Source organism: Pithys albifrons, chromosome 6 (assembly GCF_047495875.1).
Source record: "Pithys albifrons albifrons isolate INPA30051 chromosome 6, PitAlb_v1, whole genome shotgun sequence".
In the NCBI taxonomy this organism is placed as follows: Eukaryota; Metazoa; Chordata; class Aves; order Passeriformes; family Thamnophilidae; genus Pithys; species Pithys albifrons.
Window position 1 is genome coordinate 61,679,444 of NC_092463.1, and position 17,868 is coordinate 61,697,311.

A 17,868-nucleotide genomic window follows, 5' to 3' on the forward strand; every position below is an offset into this window, starting at 1 on the left:
CATTAACCCCCACCCGGAGCTGGCAGTGATTAAGCAAACCTGATGTGGCAGATGGAGGGGCTCAAGCCCAGCCCATCCTGAGGGTGCAGGTGGGCTCAGCAGAGCCTGAGAACGGGGCTGGGGTGGTGTCAGCCTGACCTGTGTGAGCCTTCGTGCCCCAGCAACACCAGATGCTGCAGTTCCCTGCTCATGGGGGTGTCGTGGCTGCACAGAGATGACGGACTTGGCCTCCATAACCTTTGCTCCCAAGGTTTTTCTGGCATCCTTGAACCCCCAGGAAGCCAGGCAAAGGAGGGGCCAAGCCAGGGCAAGGTGGAGCTTTGCTGGTAGCAAAGATGCCAGAGGTTTTATCCATTGCCTACAAGGTGATGCCTCCTCCAAACACCCAAACAAGAGCCCACAGGGCACATCAAGCCCCGTGCACATGCTCTGCATCCACCTCTGGCACTAACCCTGCCCAACCTGGCTCTGAGAGGGGGCAGGGCAGGGGTTCTGAGAGGGGATGACACACTAGCACCCCTGGGCACTCCCAGGGGATTTCTCTGCCAAAAAGGCATTTGCTCTTACCTGGAAATCCAAGATGAGGCCCCGGAAGCGTTCCCTAAAAGGCACCGCTCTGTCACACTGTCACAAATTCATTTCCACCCAGCACAGAGGTGCCATTCCTCGTCACATGTGACCAGTGGCTTCTGGAAAAGACCTGGGGCTGCAGGACACCCACGTTCTGCCTTCCAGAGCATTCTAGTTTATACCTGGAGTTCCTTGGACAACCCACTGGCCAGTTTCTTCCCTCTGCAGCCCCAGCCCAGGGCTGTTTATGACTCCCCGTGCCCCAGCTCTGCCCATCACACGTGGTGTGAGGCACAAAGCCCACAAAGGGAAACCTCAAGTGACAAAACCCAGCGCGGGGGGCGGAGGCGGCACCGGAACTGAGCGCCCGCGCGGCCCAGACTGCCAGCTCGCCTCCCTGTTGGCGCTGCCTCAGCCCCCTGGCCCCTGGATGGAGGATTTGGGTAAGCTGGGCCACTCCAGGGTCAGTCCTACAGCCAGGCTTGGCGTGGGGTCAGGCCTTCAGCACGTGGGGGGAGCCTTGTCCTTCCTCTCCTCGGGGCCAGGTGGGGATGCTCAGAGGGGGCAGCAATGGAGCCATGTTCCCTGTGGTGCCTCCCCCATCCCAGGGGACCAACGGGGTGGTCGAGCAAGAACTGGGCCAAAAATGGAGTAGGCTTGAGAGCAGGAAATGGGCTGTGGCAGCGCTGCAATCCTGGGACTGCAGCACAGCCTCTGGGGGTGCTGGGAGCCAGCCATAGCCTGGGGTGGGAGCTGGGGCAGGGAAGCAGCTGTGCCCCGGGGGGGCATTCCCTGTTTCCTGACATGATGGATGGCCAAGGCGGAGAGACAAAAGCGGAAAGAATGAGCGCTTGGCCCTCCCTGGGGGAAGCGGCGCTCTTGGTGCACGGAACCTGCCGAGGTTGAGCCCTTCCCTTCCAGGGCTCATGCTTGTTGAAGTAAAGGGCTGGCAGATGTTTCTTGGCAGGCCAGGGATAGTGTGCAGGGGCAGCACCCTTTGCCAGCAGTGCCCATGATCCAGGAAGGCTGTGGGGAGCAGCAGGTGCATCCTGCAGCAGGGCTGGCTGTCTGGGCACCCTTGGGGCTCTGGCAGCTGCCCAGCAGAACCTCATGGGACTCTCCTTTTGCTCCTGGGATTTCAGGAGTGGTACAAGACCTCTCAAGGGAGTGTCAGCAGGGTGGGCAACCAGCAGCTGTGGTGTCTGACCAGGATCTCTCCATGCAGATGCTTTGCTGGCAGAACTGGAGCAGAGCCTCTGCCTGGCTGGCAAGGACCGTGTGCCGCAGGGACCGAGTTCCTGCCAGGATGCACCTCCACCCCATGGCCAGGAGCCGCCTGCCTTGGCAGCCCCAAAGGTACAGACACCTCAGCACAGAGACCCCCCCAGCTCGTGATGGAGCTGCCAGGGAGCTTGGCTGCAAGGGTTTGTCCTTCCCAGGTGCAGCTGCCACCTCAGGCTCAGCCTCCAGGAAAGGGTTTAAAGACATTGTACAGGTAAAAATGGCTATGGGTGGGCAAAGCCACCTGGTGGTGCCCACTCATTGCTGAGATGTGCCATCTAGGGTCACCTTGATGCCCCAAAAAAAGGTCCTTCTTTGAGCTGGGGCAGGTTATATCCTGCATCCCTGCTGGGGCGAGGGCTGGGCTATGTGTCCCCTGCAGTGCTCTATGGGAAAGGGCTGTGCTGGCAGGGCTAGAGCAGTCTCACTACCAGAAGTGGGAGCTGCAGCATCCCCTTCTGCCATGTCCAGCAGCCCCATCCCAGTCCCAGAGCTCCCACGCACGGCAGTCGCCCAGCAGCTGGATGAGCTCCTGGCCGACCTGGGCCACATGCAGATCAAGGTGAGCCTTGGCCCCTGGGGAAAGGAGGTTGGGGTCCTGCCCTTCACCCAGCCCTCACTATCCTCCTCCCTGACAGCTGTCAGGGCAGGGAGTTGCAGTGCCTGTGGAGTCCTCGCTGGACAACATGCTGGGCAGCCTCACCCGGGACCTGCAGGAGCTGGGCATCACAGCCGCCCCCGCGGGCATCTGTGCCAGCTGCCGCAAGCCCATCGCTGGCAAGGTGAGCCCCCCATCTGACACCCCAGCACCCCTCTTCCCTCAGTATGCCCTCGGCGCTGCCCTCATCCCCTCCACCTCCCTCGCAGGTGCTCACAGCCCTGGGCAAAACCTGGCACCCCGAGCATTTCACCTGTGCGCGCTGCGGGCAGGGGCTGGACAGCCAGCCCTTCTTCGAGCAGGGCGGGCGGGCATTCTGCGAGGAGGATTATCACCAGGCCTTCTCCCCCCGCTGTGCCTACTGTGCTGGCCCCATCCGTGAGGTAAATCCCACCCCCAGCCTCCCATGCCACCCCCCTACCCCCACCAGCTGCCTCACCTCACCTTTTCCTGCAGAAAGTCCTCACTGCCCTGGACCAGACCTGGCACCCTGAGCATTTCTTCTGTGCTCACTGTGGGAAGGTGTTCGGAGATGAGGGTATGTCTCAGGGGGCAGGTGCAGGGTTCCTGCCCCCATCCCAGGTATCCCTTGCACCTTATTGCCCCAACTGACATCCCCATGGCCTTTTCCTTGCTGCTGTCACCACGGGTGGGTGCCCATCCACATCCCCTCTCTGCAGGGTTCCTGGAGCGGAGTGGGAAGCCCTACTGCCGCCAGGACTTCCTGGCCCTGTTTGCCCCCAAATGCCAGGGCTGTGAGCGCCTGGTCACGGACAATTACCTGTCAGCCCTGCAGGGTGTTTGGCACCCCGAGTGCTTCGTGTGCGCGGTGAGTGCATGGTGGGATGGTGGGGGACACAAGGACAGGCACATCCATCCACGGGGCCGTGCCAGCCTTCCCTCATCTCCTTTCCCCAGGAATGCCTAAGCAGCTTTGCTGGCGGTTCCTTTTTCGAGCTGGAGGGTCGGCCCTACTGCGAGCTGCACTTCCACCAGCGGCAGGGCACCATCTGCCATGGCTGCGGCCGCCCCGTGACCGGGCGCTGCATCACGGCCGCGGGGCGCAAGTACCACCCCGAGCACTTCATTTGCACCTACTGCCTGGGCCGGCTGCAGAAGGGCACGTTTCGTGAGTGGGGGGACAAGATGTACTGCCAGGCCTGCCACGACAAGCTGTTCCTCTGATCTCCATCCCCACCACCTACACCCCTGATGTTGTCCCTGCTGAGCCCAACATGCCTCGTATTGTTCCCACCCAGCCAACTGTCCCCAGCCCTGTTGCTGCCAGGCATCCCACACATCATTCCTTGTCCCCATCCCTGCACAACATTCCTGGCACTGTCCCTGCCAAGCCACACATCCTGGGCACTGACCCCTTGACCTGATGCAATAAAATACCTGGCCTGCCTTTGCTCTGCTCACTGGTGACTTTGGGGATAAAGGTGCAAGGCAAGGTGGGAGGGCTGGGAAACACCACTCCAGACAAGAAAGGGTTTGTCACACAGTGGCACCATTGGGGAACCTGGGAAAGGCCCAAGAGCAAAGCCAGAAACACCCAGAGTGCAGCCAGCAGGGGCAGGCACACAGACACACTTTAAAAACTTTATTTATATAAAAAAAATCACTTTGTTTTAAAAGCGTTACAAGAGTGTGCACAGGAATCAGACAAGGAACAGCTTGAGGCTTCTCCCTCCTCCCCTCCTTAGCCCCCCTCCCCAGTGGGGTGGAGGAGGAGAGAAGGGCGATGCTGTCTTTTTGGTTCATTTGGAATTAAAAATTAAAAAAGGAATTAGTGTTTTACATATTTAAAGGAAAAGAGTTAGACCCCAGAACAAAACCCAACTGAGCTGAGGTGGGGCTGGAAGCAGGGAGGGCCCAGCCAGAGCTGGGGGGAATCTGGGGCAGGAACAAGGCACCACCTCTGCCCTGCTGCCTCCCCACACCTCTCTTGGGGGGAGCCCCGCGCTGGGAGGGCTCCTGCTCCAGTTTGCAGACTCCTAGAGAGGCTTCCAGTTGCACAGGGAGCCCCAGGGCCCCCCAGAAGATCACAGCATGTCAACGTGCCCCCAGCACCACAGCCAAAAGGAAGAGGAGGAGCACATCCCAGCTCCCGTGGCAGCCCAGGTTCCCCAGGCCAGGATGGCAATGCCCTGCACCCTCCCAGTGAGGGCAGGGGGGCTGGGTTCCCCCCAAAACAGGCTCCCAGCCCCACTGCAGACAGGGAAGGCTCCCAGCAGGGAAGGGAAGAGCTCAGCCCTGCTGGAAGCCCAGGAAACTCCCCTTTCCCAGGGAAGCTACTGGACAGTACGATTCAAAGAGCTATTTCACAGTGGCAAAAGAAAGGCACGTGTCAAGAGAAAAGTCAGCGGGGCAGCGCCATGTGGGTCCCGGCTCCAGCTGCCTGGCACAGCACACCCCAAGCTTTCTCCTCAAAATCCTACTGCATCTCCTCCCTCCGCAGGGACCTCTCGCCTCCTCCCTGGGAGGCCAGTCCCACACTCCAGCACTGACCATCTTCCTCACATCAGGATCCTCCTCACACAGGCAGCAGGTGGGAGCCAGGGCCCCATGCAGACCCCTTCACAGGATCCAGAGCCAGATCCCCCTTCTCCTGCCCCCAAAGCCTCGTCTAGAGCAAAGCAAGAGAAGTTATTGCTGGTTTTCCTTCCTCTCACCCCTTGCCATGACTCCAGCCCCTGGACCCTATGTTTGTGTTGTCCCCACAGCCCTGCTTGAAGAGTGATCCCGCACAAAAAATATATCCTATAGGCAACAAAACCAAACCAAAAACAAGGCGGTGGCGAGTGAGGTCCCAGTCCCTGTCCCTGCAGACACCTCGGAGCAGGGGGAAGGCGTGGGAGAGAAGGCAGCTCCTGGTCAAGGCAGAGATCCAAGTCCTTGTGCAGCATCCACGCCGGCTGATCCGGCAGAGTCAGGCAGGAAGGTTTTACTCCTCAGGAGGAAGGAGGTGGTGGAGGATGGGAGGAGGAGTTCTCAGTCGTGGTGTCCCAGAATGGGGAGGTGCAGAGGCCCAGAGGAGACTGAAAGGCCCTGGGCTGCCCCAGGGACCCGGCCCAGGCATTTGGCTGGATGGTTGGCACAAGGAGTCCAGCAAAAATTCCAACAATAAGACAAGGTAAAAGTCGGTCCATTCCACCATGAAGAGTTATATATTTATATATATAATATATTATCAACCCAAACGGAGCAGAGGTGGGGAGGCCAGTTAGATCTTCTGCTGTGGAGAGAGAGGGAGAGGAGTTAGCAGGGCTGGGGCTGGAGCAGGCGGGGGAGGCAGGATCACAGCAGCAGCAATCAATCGGAGCAGAATTTGGCTGGCCAAGCACCCCTAACAGCACAGCAGGATCTGTCACCACTGTCAGATTGGGCAGGACACCGTGGGACATACCGACATGGGGGAAGGCACAGCAGCATCTTCCTCTGCCTCCTCTACCTCAGGCTGCAGCTCCTGCCCTTTCTCCTCCTGCTGCGGACACATGGGGGTTAGTAGGGGCGATGGGGGCGGGGGGTGTTAGTTGTGGGAGCCCAGCTCTTCCCTCCTCCTGCCAGCCAGGACAGTGATGTGGCATCTCCTGCACCCTTCCTGCATCAGGGAGAGCTGCTCACCATCAACGGCGCTGCCTTCACTGACTCCATCTCTCCAAGGTCACCAGATCGGTCCAGTGTCCTGCTGTGGTCCCTCTCGTTAAGTGTGGAATAGTTGTCTGGAGCAAAAGAGGGGATGGTCAGCAGTGTCATCTCCATGGTGGACTGCCCCATCCCCAGAGGAGATGTGAGCTCTGCCCCCCTCCCTGCATACCAAGGGGGTGAGAGGCCCCCATTCCAGTCCCTCTCCTACCTGGTCCCATGTTGCTCATCTGTATCTCCTCCCGGGAGGATTTCTTGTCTACAAGCATAGGAGAGCAGGTCAGAGACAGTCCCTGAGCCATGAAGGAACTGCCACCTGCCCCAGCTGGGGAAGTCCAAGGCCAGCTGCAGCTGCAGCTCTGTGACCAGAGGATATTATAGGACCTACCAGTGGCAGCCCCAAGAAGCCACCTAAAGCCCAAACTGTTGGCCCTGATAGCCAACTAAGGCCCAGACTGATGGTGATGGCCCTATGTGAGCCTGGACTAAAGAGCAGGGAGGGGACAAAGGCCAGCTGCCCTGGGTACCCACATGGTGGAGAGATGATGGTGGGCACAGCTGCTGAAGGCTGGCACATACCTGTTTTTTGGTTCCTGTCAATGAGAGGCAAGGTGCTGTCATCAAATGAGTTGCCTCCCTGGGTCCGAGAGGCATTGCTCAGGTTCACCTATAGCAACAGACAGCAATCACTCACACCCTGGACCCAGATGTTCCTTCCCCACCAGCACATCCCACTCCTCCAGCACCAGGATAGACCCAGGAGCCCTCCCACAATCCTTAAGCAAGGGGCTTAAAGTAACCAGAAGATGGTCAAGTCCCCATCACATTCCCATTAGAGCAGGGAGGGGCCTGCCTGGACTGGGTCAGTGCCCAGCACTCCAGGAAAATGGGTAGTGCCTGCTTTTGGGAAACAAACTGAGCCCAGGAGAACCCTATTCAGCAGCATTCAGGATGACAAAATTACTGTCTGCAGAGCCACACAGTGCTGTGGGACATGGGGTGTGAGACTTCAGTGTCCTTAGCAGAGACTTCCTGCTGGTCATCAGCTGAGGAATAGCACAGGGGACACCTCTGCAGGTTCCCAGTCCAACCAGCAAGGTGAAGAGCTGTAAGCCAGTCCTACCGAGCTTCAGGAACACCCTTCTCGCTGCTGCAGGACCCCACCTATTAGCCCAGCCACCACAGGGCATCTTCCACACCTGGAAATCTGACTTCTTCCAGCCTTCCTTCTCGAGGGGCTTCCGCAGCTCCTTATAGCCCCAGACTGTCTGCAAGACGAGGGCGGCTGCTCGGACTTCTCTCTCTGAACGGTTCCTGGAGAAGGAAGAGATGTTTGGAAAGAGCTACAGCCTGGAGGAGGCTCCTGGAGAAGCCCTTCTGCAGCCCTTGAATTATCTTCTGAGCAGAGCTTACCCAGATTTGTTGATCAGCACCAGCTTCTCGATGCCCTGTGTTTCCCGCAGCTTCTTGGCAGCCTCGAGGTTGTCCACGATCACTTCATTGATGGTATTGAGGATGGACACCACTGTATCCTCAGAGAGGTTTTTGGCAGGGGCCTGTTGGCCTCCAGGCAGGTTCTTCACTAGGTTGGGGATGGCGTGTTTGCCTGGGAAGGGGAAAGTGCTGGGCATGAGCATAAAAGAACAGCACTGATGAGAAAACCACTGTGGAAAGTGACAGGTGATCCATTTTTCCCCTCTCTGTGGAGCTCAGCACTCACTACTCCAGGAGAGGAGCAGCAGACAGGCTGGGCTCATGCTGTGCCCACACACTCCCTCAGCAGAGCAGGAAGCTCCTGCCTGACCCAGAAGGATGCGGAGAGCAGGCTATCCTCACCGATCAGCTCCTTGTTGCGGAGATCCACGGCCAGGTTGCGCAGGGCTCCGGACGCTGCCTTCACCACCCGCTCGCTGTCGTGGCTCAGGAGGTCGGCGATGGCAGAGAGCCCCTTCTCCTGGCGCAGCGCTGAGCGGATGCACCGGCCGTACTGTGGGCGAGGCACAGCACCCCCCTGTCACCCAGGGGCTGGGGACACCACTGCCAGCCCTGCCACCCACCCTCACTGCGAGCACGAGAGGCCTGGCTCACCCACAGCAATAGCAAAGAGCCCACTCCCATCCCAAGGCCACCCCACGGGCCAGGCAAGATTTCAAAGGTGGTTTCTGCATACGCATCAAGATCATGCAGTTCATTATCTTCACTCCCTTCCCTTCATTCCCTGCCCCCAGGAAGGGAGGAATGGCAAGGGGGCACAGGCAGCTCACAGGGAGCACAGAGCCCTTCACAGCACAGGGGGACGCCATCCACACCTGAACTGTGCTGTGGGATGGTGGCTCCTGGAGCCAGGCAGGAAGGGAACAGCCTGGAATGGCATCCACAGTCCCACAGCCCCACCATGGGTGGTGGTCCCAGCTCCCTGGATACAGCCAGTTCCATGGGCACTTACCGTCCAGCTGCCAGCACACAGGTTCTGGATGGCCCCTGCCGAGGCCTCCAGGATGGCTGGAGTCTTGCTCTCCTTCAGAAGGGAGATGTATATTCGCACCACTTCTGGCTGGAAGAGGAGTTCATAGCCTGCCAGGAGCACATGGATAGGGAAGAGCTTACCTAAATGATCCACTACTGTCTGACTCATCCAAAGGAGCATTGTGACCAGTCAAGGATGGAAGCTTCCACCCAGGCTCCTTGGCACAGAGGGGGCCAGGCTGCCCCAGGGTACCAGCACTGGGATTAGGGATGTCACAGCTGCCACCCACAGCAGCCAACACACCACTGCAGCTCCAGAGTGATGTGAGCTGAGCTTAGGAAACACCCCAAGCTGTGGCCATGAACACTCCTCACTCTCAGAGACTGAGGAACCCAGGCCACCAGCACGCAGGCAGAGGTTAGCCCATCAAGCATGAGCTCCTTTCCACAGCAACACACTCTGAAGTGAATTGTAAAGCAACACCAAGGCTGAAGTTTGCAGGTGCAAGGCTGGATTTTCCATCTTGTCCTCAGCTGTCATGAGGGATGGCCCCAAAGTCGACACAGGTGCCCTCTCGGGCTTCCACCAGAGAGGGGAACTGACTCTTCCCATGGCCCAGGTCAGTCCAGGGAGCCACCACCACCACATGTTTGAGCTGCCCGCAAGGTCAGGACCACCCTAAAGTTTGCTTTGATTCCTCTGGTTCAACGCTTTGTGCCCCTGGGAGCACCAGAGTCTTCCTGGGAACCACAGAGTGCTTTGGGGCAGGAGCAGATGAACTCAAGCCTTGGGCTAGTGCTCACTGCTTGGTCTGTGATTCACAGATAGCAAGATGCTTGTCCCCAGAGGCTTCTTGGAATGACCCTTCCTCATACTGATGCTGGAGAACACTTAAAGAGAGATTTGGGCTTTAAATCCTGCCTGTTCTTCACGCCTGGGAAAGAAGAGCAGGTAAGAGGGCAACTGTGCTGGAAGTCTGAGGCCAGCACAGAGGGCTGTGTCACTGCACTGTCCCTCAGCCCCTGGGGCAATAGATCTCTCTGAAGTCCTAAGGCAAAGCTGAACTCCTCCATGCACAAGCATCCTCACAACTGCTGGCAGAGCTCAAGTTTTAACAAGCCCTTGGGGAGCCAGGAGCATTCCTGCTCCAAACCCAACCTCTGCCCACTGGAGACACTTGCTTTCATGGCAAACAGCTCCCCTCATTCCTCTCCCAGGCTGCTGGGGGAAAAGCTGCCCTGACCCCCAAGCCCAGTCATCCACAGAACATACCTTTGGCTGGAGTTGTTCTTTTGGGAAAATCCACTGTGTCAGCACCAGTGTCTTCCGGGAGCTTTTTACCTTCAAAGGGCAAGTGGAGAGGTGTGAGACTCCTCCTCTCCCCACCCTCCTCAGCCCAACAGTTCTTTGCCACTTGCAGGAACAAGCCCAGAGGCAGAAGCCAAGTGACTACCCTGTCACAGGAGGGGACACCAGCGGCATTAGCCACGCTGCAGGCAGAATGTGCCCAGCAGGGGATGGGGGTGGCCAAGAGAGTTAGAGAAAGCACCCAATCAAGCCATAGAAAAAAATAAAACCAAGAGTGCACTCACCTCTGGAAAACCACTCGTCTATTGGTGAGGCGGAGAGAAGGACAGGAGAGAGGGGAGGCAGGAGGAGAGAGATGCCAACAGCGTCATGGGGCAGATCATTTGGCAAGAAAGCAAGGGGAAGGGGCAGGGGCAACACAGGAGAAAAGGGAAGGTGCGGAGTTAGTGGACACGTATCCATCACCATCCCACCACCACAGACACCCAGCACAGCCTGTGCAAATGTTTTAGGCAAGCTAAGCAGAAGCTCCCAGAGCCAGGGACCACTGCACCTCTGGAGAAAGATGCAGTTCAGGCTCCACATGGGATGCCCAAGTAAAAGCACAGAGACCCCAGACCACCCTCCAGCCTGCTGCCCTATCCCCTCCTTCCCTGCTGCTGCTGGCCCACAAACCTTTGCCCTTCTTGGCACCGAAGCAGCTCGCAGCATGGGGCCCGGCATTGTTGGCAGGGGCCAGGGGAGTCTCCTGGTAGCGCTCAGCGTGGGGGATCTCCCGGTGGACTTGGTAGGATAAGTTTCTCAGCAGGCATACACAGTTCTCCACCAGCTGGGGAGAGAACCAGAGCGTCTGATGGGGAGAAGCACCCCAAGTCTCCAAGCAAGGGCCCAGCCCAGTGTGTCTAAGATGGGACTGGGAGGATATGCAGCTTCATCCCACTGGGATAAAGCATACCCCACCCCAAAGCTGGCATGACCAGTGCTGTGGGCAAAAGCTCATACCCTGTGGGTCAAAACCCTCTCTGCCATAAGCATGAAAGGGCCACAGAAAGGCTCAAGGAAGACTCAAGTCAACACCTCTTCCTGGCAGATCAGGGAGCCCTGAGCCAGGGGATAGCAGTGTGGGGATGAGTGACACAACCAGACCCCTGCTGGGGGACCAGCGTTCCTACCCCAGACTGAAGGCTGATTGCCAGACTGGTCCAACAGTGCCAGGTACACCCCACACAGGCTCTCCCTTCCCCAACACCAGCCCTGCTGAGGTACCTTGCTGTCCGAGTCTTTCTGGCCGATCTCGGACTGCACGATGTAGATCAGGGCATCCACCAAACCATCACATTCCCGCAGCTTCCGACGGGCCTCACTCCGCTCGGAGCTCACATTCCTGGCAGACAGGAGAGAACCATGATGGAAGGGACAGCTGAGGGCAGGGGAAGGGCAGCCCACACCCTGCAGAGCTCAAGAGAGAAAATGGCTCTTGTAGCAACCCTCACTGAGGGAACCCCCTCCAAAATCAAGGTCTGAATTACCAGGAAAGCAGCCACCCCACAGAGCTCTGGCAGCGCCAGGAATAACCAGGAAGGAGCTCTGCAGCCCAAGCCCAGGCAAGTGCTCCTCCATACCTAAGGCAGCCAGCGGTGTTGGTGAGCACCGACTCCCACTCGATGTGGCGGGGTTTGGAGTCCTCATTGGGCTCCCGCTCCCAGCCGGAGCGGGGAATGACCACCTCGTCGGTCAGGGCGTGTAGTGCATGATCCACAATGGCCATCTTGATGGAATCGTGCGAGGACAGGTTCCACAGTGTCCCTGCAATGCCACAAGCACAAGGTGAGCACTCAGACCCCAAGCACAGACCTCACCCACGGAATCAGTCTACCCTCCCCTCCCCAGAGCCATCACCTGTGATGACCTCCGTGAGGTCCATGTCATGGGCCTTTCGCAGCAGGCGCACCAGCGCGGGCACCCCATCGCAGTTCTTGATGGCGATCTTGTTGTCTTGGTCCTTGCCGAAGGAGATGTTCTTGAGGGCCCCGCAGGCACCATAGTGCACTTCTTTCTTGGGGTGGTCCAGCAGCCCCACGAGCACGGGGATGCCCTTGAGCCGGCGCACCTCCGTCTTCACCTTGTCGTTGCGGTAGCACAGGTGCTGCAGGTAGGCGGCCGCGTTGGACTTGACGGCGTCCAGCCGGAAGCTCAGCATGGCTATCACCTCTGGCAGCTCCGGCTGGCGCCAGTTCCCGGGGGCCGGACCTCCCTTCCGCAGGCTGTCCAGACTGGCTAGGCTGCCCCGCTCGTGCTGAGCCAGCGGGGCCCAGTAGTACCGGTCCGGGGCCACTTCGTCCACCAGCATGTCTTCGTAACTCCTAGATGAGAGGGCAGCAGGCATCAGCACAAGCCAGCCCAGATGTTGTTGGAGCTTCTAGTAAGCTCCTTGCTTATCCCCCTGACAGCCCTGAAGGATTCGTTCCTACACCTATTCATGCCAATCCTCTGGAATTAGACCTGTTCCTCAAAATAAGTTCTGTCCCTTCAGACCGTAATTCCTTCTCGTTTCATTATCTAAGCTGTGGAGTTCTTATGTTTTCCCTTTCACATTTCCAAGCTACATCGCAGATTCCATTTTGATATGTTGGTCCTACATCAACCACTTTTAAATCAGCTGGTTAGTGGTGGATTCACTCCTCTTCCTCATCAAGTTTTGCATCTTATCTCCTACAGTCAGGAGCAGAAGGAATTGTTTACAGATGGACCTCCAGATCTGATTCAGGGCTGAAGGAGGAAGAAATTTCCAAAGCCTTTTCATCACCTTTTCCTCCAACTGACCCTCCATCCTCTCCAATCCACCAGGAGAGATGAAGCTGGATCTTGGTCTCTGACCCCTGAGGAGGCAGGAGCCAGCCCCAGGGCACAGGCAGGAGCCAGCCCTGTAGGCAAAGGATGCTACTGCCTCAGGGACAGGCAAGAGACACCTGGACTCCAAGGATCAACCCTCATGGCTCCTGGTACAGGCCCAGGGAAGAGCCATGGTCCCAGGCCCCCACTCTGGTCAGGAGCAGCTCACCCTCACACTGGCATTACTGAGAACGAGCCCCAAAAAGCACAAGGAAGCTTAAAGTGCAACTACTGGCCCACGTGCCAAAGTGGCATGGAACATCCCCAGAACATACATCTCACAAAATCCCAGATTCTTGCCCTATTTCTGCAGTCACCGGCAGTATAATCCTTCCCCCACCCAGGCAAAGGTTTCCAGTGACTTCCAACAGAGGGGGATGAGAGGGGACTACTTTTACCCCTGCTGTGCCAAGGCACTGAGGACACTCCAACAAGACTCAAGCAGAGGTTTCCACTCTCCAGCTCACACCTGCTCCAGAGGCTGCTCAACCACCTCCCAAGCTCCCAGATCAGGAACAAGCAGGGAAAGGTCTGTCAAGGATGGTGGCAGGTCCTGCTCCTGTCACCATTTCCCTACCTACAACCTGTGGTACAGGACTTGCCAAAGCCACCAGACATAGCCATGTGCCAGCATTGGCAGCAAGCCACTTACATTTGGAACAGTCAGCAGCCAATCCTGCTCCAGTGCCAAAACTCACTCCCCTAATGGGAGCTCCTGTCCTGCTGCAAGGGTCTCAGTGCCAGATCCCACCCTGCTGCTCTAGGCAAGATGAGGCACAACTCAGCAGAGAGGGAGCTCTGGGAAGAGCTCTGGAGCAGGGACAGGGCTCTCTGTGGCCAATGACAGCCAGCACGTGTGGCATCCCTCGGCTCAGGGTGCTCCTTCAGCTCCACGTGCCTGGCAAGCTGCCTCCCCAAAGGAAGTCATTAACAGCCAGGCCCCTGCTCAAGACAAACATCTCTGAGGCAGGGGGGGCACTGCTCTCCCTGTTCCCATTCCTTCAAGCTGGGCAGCAAGTGCGGATGGTAACTGAGAAGGTGGGGGACAAGCCAAGCTCAACAACGCCTGGATTCCACAGATTGCTGTGATCTTTATCACTCTGCCCGGGGAGGGAGAGCCGGCTCAGGGGCCCACCAACCCATCCTTCATACCCTGCACTGCCCCTGCAGGACAAGCTGACATCTCCAACACAGCTGTTGAGGGAATTGGGACCCTCTGTGTGACTCATGTCCTTCAGTCTTCCACCTGGCTGAAGCTCCTACACCTGGCTCCTTTAACTTCCCTCCTCCAGGACCTGGGGAGGCAGGAGCACAGACACCTTCCAGCCCAGCAGAGAGGGCTTCTGGTCTCAAAGGCCACCCAGGGAGAACTAAGGCCCCTGGTGCTGGGCAGGGCACAGCCCAAGGAAGGTTCACATGCCAGAGCCGCTGTCTGGCCAAACAGCCAGGGGTTGGACACACAGCGCGATCCATTCTGCGCAAGATTCTCACTGAGGGGCAAGATGTGATGCCCATGTGCTCACAACTGCCAAAGCTGGCCTCTTCCTGGCTGCCCAAGGAGGGAGAAGCCTGGAGCAGCTCTGCCCGCCCTCCTCCAGCTGAACAAACTGCAGCAGCCAGGGAAATCCACCCAGGCGAGCAACTGCCCTGACTGGTTCAGCACAGCACAGCAGCACTTGAGCTGGCACCAGCCACAAGGACAGACAAAGCTGTTCCTTCGGCTCCTCCAGCTGCCAGGAGCTACCGTAGGTTTACAGTATGTGCCTGGATTGATCAGACATCTGCAGGAATGGCAAGAGCATCCTCTCCCCCAGGTTTGGTTTATGTCCCAGGAGCTCAGGCAGCCTGTGTTGAGCCTTACCTGGTCTCACTGGCCCCACTCTGGGGCACTCAGGAGGTACACATCCATTCAAGCTTGCTGAGACTGTTCCCTCCCCATCTCCAGGACTCTGCATCAGCCTCTCACTCCATTCCTATCTCACCACTCTTGGAGCTGTGTCCCAGCACCTGCCCAAACCCTGCCTGACAGCCTGGCCAGGAGCAGAGTGGGGAGCAGCACTTCTGCAGGAGGCAGCTAGCCCAGGAGACCAGTGGACAGGAGTCATGGCCTCAGGGACCTTGGGTGCTTGGCAGGGCAGGGAGGACCACCCTGCTCCAGCCCCCACAGGCAACAGAGCCCAGTAGGGCAGGTGCTCTGCAGCCAGGCTGGAGGAGCCGCCATTGCCACAGACACACGAGGGGGAGTAGCTGCTGCAGCTGCCAAACAGGTTGAGTGGCTTCTCCCGCCCTGCCCTGCAGCAGGGTCGAGCTGTGCAGGAACCAGGAACACTCCTGGGGCACCACACGGCTGAGCACTGCTCACCCCAGCCTGGGCTCAGCTCAGCTCCCCTCCCTGGCACTGCTCTTGGCTCAGGAGACGATCACGGGGCTGCTGCAACCTACACAGCCACTGCTCCCAGGGGGATATGCCAGGTTGGAGCACAGACAGACCAGCCAGCAGGCACAGAGGGAACAGCCTGGAGCTACATCCAGCTGTCCACTGCAACTCCTCCCTGCAGGACTACCAGCTCAATTAGCACCCAGGTTTAACCACCAATTAAGCAGACAATTAGAAACGGATGCAAGTTTTCTCTTGCATGAGCAGCCTGTGATTCAGCTCATGGCATTGTGTTCACCATCCTCCTTCCTCCAAGGAGGGTGAAGTTCAAGGGACCCCACAGCACTCTCTCCTGCCACCTACCTGAGCCGCCGCCGAGCATCCGACGGAGTCCCTGCCCTCCTGGTCGTGCCATAGTCAGACATGAGCCCGTAGTCCACATCTTCAAAGCCCACACTGCGCTGGTCATCCTCCAAGCCGTACGGCTCAGGGTGGAAATGGTTGAGGTCCATGTTGCTGCCCCCAACACGCACTTGGGGCTGGGGGCCGTAGATGTCCTGCCGGCTGGGGGCCCGGTAGGTGTCCATGGAGGGACGGTAGCGCTCGTCAATGCGGGTGACACGGGACAGGCTGCCATAGCTGTGGTCGCTGCCGGGGTAGCCGTCCTCGTAGGGGCGGCTGTAGCCGTCGGGATAGTGGTAGTTGCGAGGGAGGGTGGCTGTGCCCGCCTGGCTCAGGTAGCTGCCAGGGCCCCCGTTGCCATTCTTGCGGAAGTTCCTGTCCATGGTCTGGACGTAGTTGCTGGTGACGGGCGAGGTTTCCAAAGGGAGCCCATCAGGCCCCACAGGCACCTGCTGCACTGTCCGGGTGGTCAGAGTCTTCACCACTTTCTTCACCTGGATGGAGAGACACACATGTAGGACATGCTCCCAACAGGAAACCCACCATACCACTGAATCTCCAGACTCCTGCAAGGCCAGCACTTCACTTCAGGCACATTTCACAGCCTGTTTCAGCTGGTGGCACAGCAGACTGGCAGACATCATGGCTGCAGCACCCTCGCCATGAGGGTCCCCAACCATGCCCTGCCCCTCCACGCTCTCCTCTGGCCTGTACCGTGGTCTCAGTACGCCGGGTTGTCCCATCATCTGATGTCTCCACAGACACGACTGACATGGCCCCTTCTGGGTCCTCCTCCATGGTGTACGTCTCCTCCACGATCTGGCCTGGGTCCTGCATCCTGGGGATTGTGCTGTACAAGAGGTGACTGTGGTCCTGAGGGGAGAAAGCAACAGACAGTAAGGCCCCATCACCATCCAGGACATCCCTGGAGTCCACTGGACAAGAGAGCTCTCTCCTCATGGGGAGTCATGATATCCTCTTGGAAGGAGGTACCAGCAACCACACACCCAAATCCCCTTCAAGCCAGGGTGACCATGTGAGAAGCACAAACTGCCCTCTTCCAGTTGGAATGGGGTCACTGGAGCACTGTTCTGCACCCTCCTCCAGCAAGCAGGGTGCCCACAGCCAGAGCACCCCTTACCTGTGGTCCGTTGAGCTTCAGATCTGAGTATTTCTGCCTTTCCAGGTCAGCATCGCCCAGGAAACGTCCGTTCTGAAAGACAGCAGGGCAACAGGCCTGTTGCTAGACTGATCTCCTCCCATGTGTCCATCCCTGCTCCCCTTCCAGGCCCCGAGTAGCCCATCTCCTGCACCTGATAGACACACCCACCACATACCCCCACGCGAGTTCCCAGGAGAGGAATACACTCCTTAGGGATCTGTGCCACGTGCAGCAAACCAATCCCATGCCAACCTGCGAAAGAGTCGGAGGACATGCCATTCAGCCCCCTGCAGACATGCCAGCTGTCCCATGGTGCCCACATGCTCCTGATGGAATGACCACCACTCTTCCCTGCATCCCAGCAGGGCCCTGGAGATCTTTCACATGTTCTGATGAACGAGCCACCAGTGACACCCCAGAGGCCCCCCCAGGGCCACAAGGAACCATGTAGGATGGCAGGGTGCTGCTGTTGGACACTTGCACTTGTTTTTCCTCTGTCCACCCTGCCCTGCCTCACACAGCTCTCCTGGCACCACCACCTTCCACAGCCAGAATGACACCTGCCTCCTGCACAACACCACACACCAGCTCTCTCAGCACCCCTCTTCAAGACTGAGCCCGAGACAGCGAGAACAGGAGACACCACAAGCCAAGGCACATGAAAACACATGTCCAGCCCTGTAGGGAAGACCTCTCCCAAACTCTGGTTTGGCCGTGTGGGGACAGACCAAGACTCTGGGGACCTGCCCATTATCACACAGAGGGGGAGACACACACTCCTTCACAGCAAACTCCAGCCTCTGCATTTGGGCCGCCCTTCAAGCAGCCAAGTGGGATGGGGAGCAGAGATGCCCAGGAACTGAGCACAGCCAACCTCTCATCTTCACAAAACCAGACCAGAGCCCACCTGGCAGCAACACCCTCCAGGCTGGCACCTCCTCTCCCAGAAGCTCTGGCTACCAAGGCAGGTCTGCACACACCCAGATCAACTCCAAGTACACCAGTGTCACAAGACCAGCTGAGCCCTCCCATATCCAAGGAGGGCCAAAGGCAGGAAGCTGCCCCTGCTGAGGCAGGACTGATACAGCTGGGGGCTCCAGGAG

General features: G+C 58.4%; 2 protein-coding genes across 10 annotated transcripts in view; one reads left to right on the forward strand and one right to left on the reverse strand.

The window, feature by feature from the left end:
- The first annotated feature begins 930 nt into the window (after window positions 1-930).
- LPXN (leupaxin) lies at window positions 931-3,940 on the forward strand. Its single transcript, XM_071559543.1, has 9 exons — window positions 931-1,013; window positions 1,796-1,926; window positions 2,010-2,065; window positions 2,323-2,413; window positions 2,490-2,633; window positions 2,719-2,892; window positions 2,966-3,047; window positions 3,190-3,338; window positions 3,428-3,940. The coding sequence occupies exons 1-9, from the start codon at window positions 1,001-1,003 to the stop codon at window positions 3,692-3,694; spliced, it is 1,107 nt and encodes a 368-aa protein (XP_071415644.1). The 5' UTR covers window positions 931-1,000; the 3' UTR covers window positions 3,695-3,940.
- A 157-nt stretch (window positions 3,941-4,097) lies between these two features.
- CTNND1 (catenin delta 1) overlaps window positions 4,098-17,868 on the reverse strand; it is a 29,175-nt gene continuing 15,404 nt past the window's right edge. For 5 of the 9 annotated variants that reach the window (XM_071559165.1, XM_071559164.1, XM_071559162.1 and 2 more), the window contains 16 exons: window positions 16,745-16,816; window positions 16,318-16,476; window positions 15,565-16,097; window positions 11,832-12,295; window positions 11,555-11,738; window positions 11,199-11,316; window positions 10,608-10,761; window positions 9,897-9,965; window positions 8,604-8,731; window positions 7,994-8,144; window positions 7,571-7,763; window positions 7,357-7,471; window positions 6,737-6,824; window positions 6,369-6,416; window positions 6,137-6,234; window positions 5,874-5,996 (listed from right to left, as the gene is read on the reverse strand). In XM_071559165.1, coding sequence (XP_071415266.1) covers window positions 5,889-5,996; window positions 6,137-6,234; window positions 6,369-6,416; window positions 6,737-6,824; window positions 7,357-7,471; window positions 7,571-7,763; window positions 7,994-8,144; window positions 8,604-8,731; window positions 9,897-9,965; window positions 10,608-10,761; window positions 11,199-11,316; window positions 11,555-11,738; window positions 11,832-12,295; window positions 15,565-16,097; window positions 16,318-16,440 — 2,574 coding nt within the window. In that variant the 5' untranslated portion in view covers window positions 16,441-16,476; window positions 16,745-16,816 and the 3' untranslated portion in view covers window positions 5,874-5,888. Of the gene's footprint in view, window positions 5,748-5,873; window positions 5,997-6,136; window positions 6,235-6,368; window positions 6,417-6,736; window positions 6,825-7,356; window positions 7,472-7,570; window positions 7,764-7,993; window positions 8,145-8,603; window positions 8,732-9,896; window positions 9,966-10,607; window positions 10,762-11,198; window positions 11,317-11,554; window positions 11,739-11,831; window positions 12,296-15,564; window positions 16,098-16,317; window positions 16,477-16,744; window positions 16,817-17,868 lie in introns of those variants that run through there. The other 4 variants (XM_071559156.1, XM_071559155.1, XM_071559158.1 and 1 more) reach the window with 4 other exon arrangements.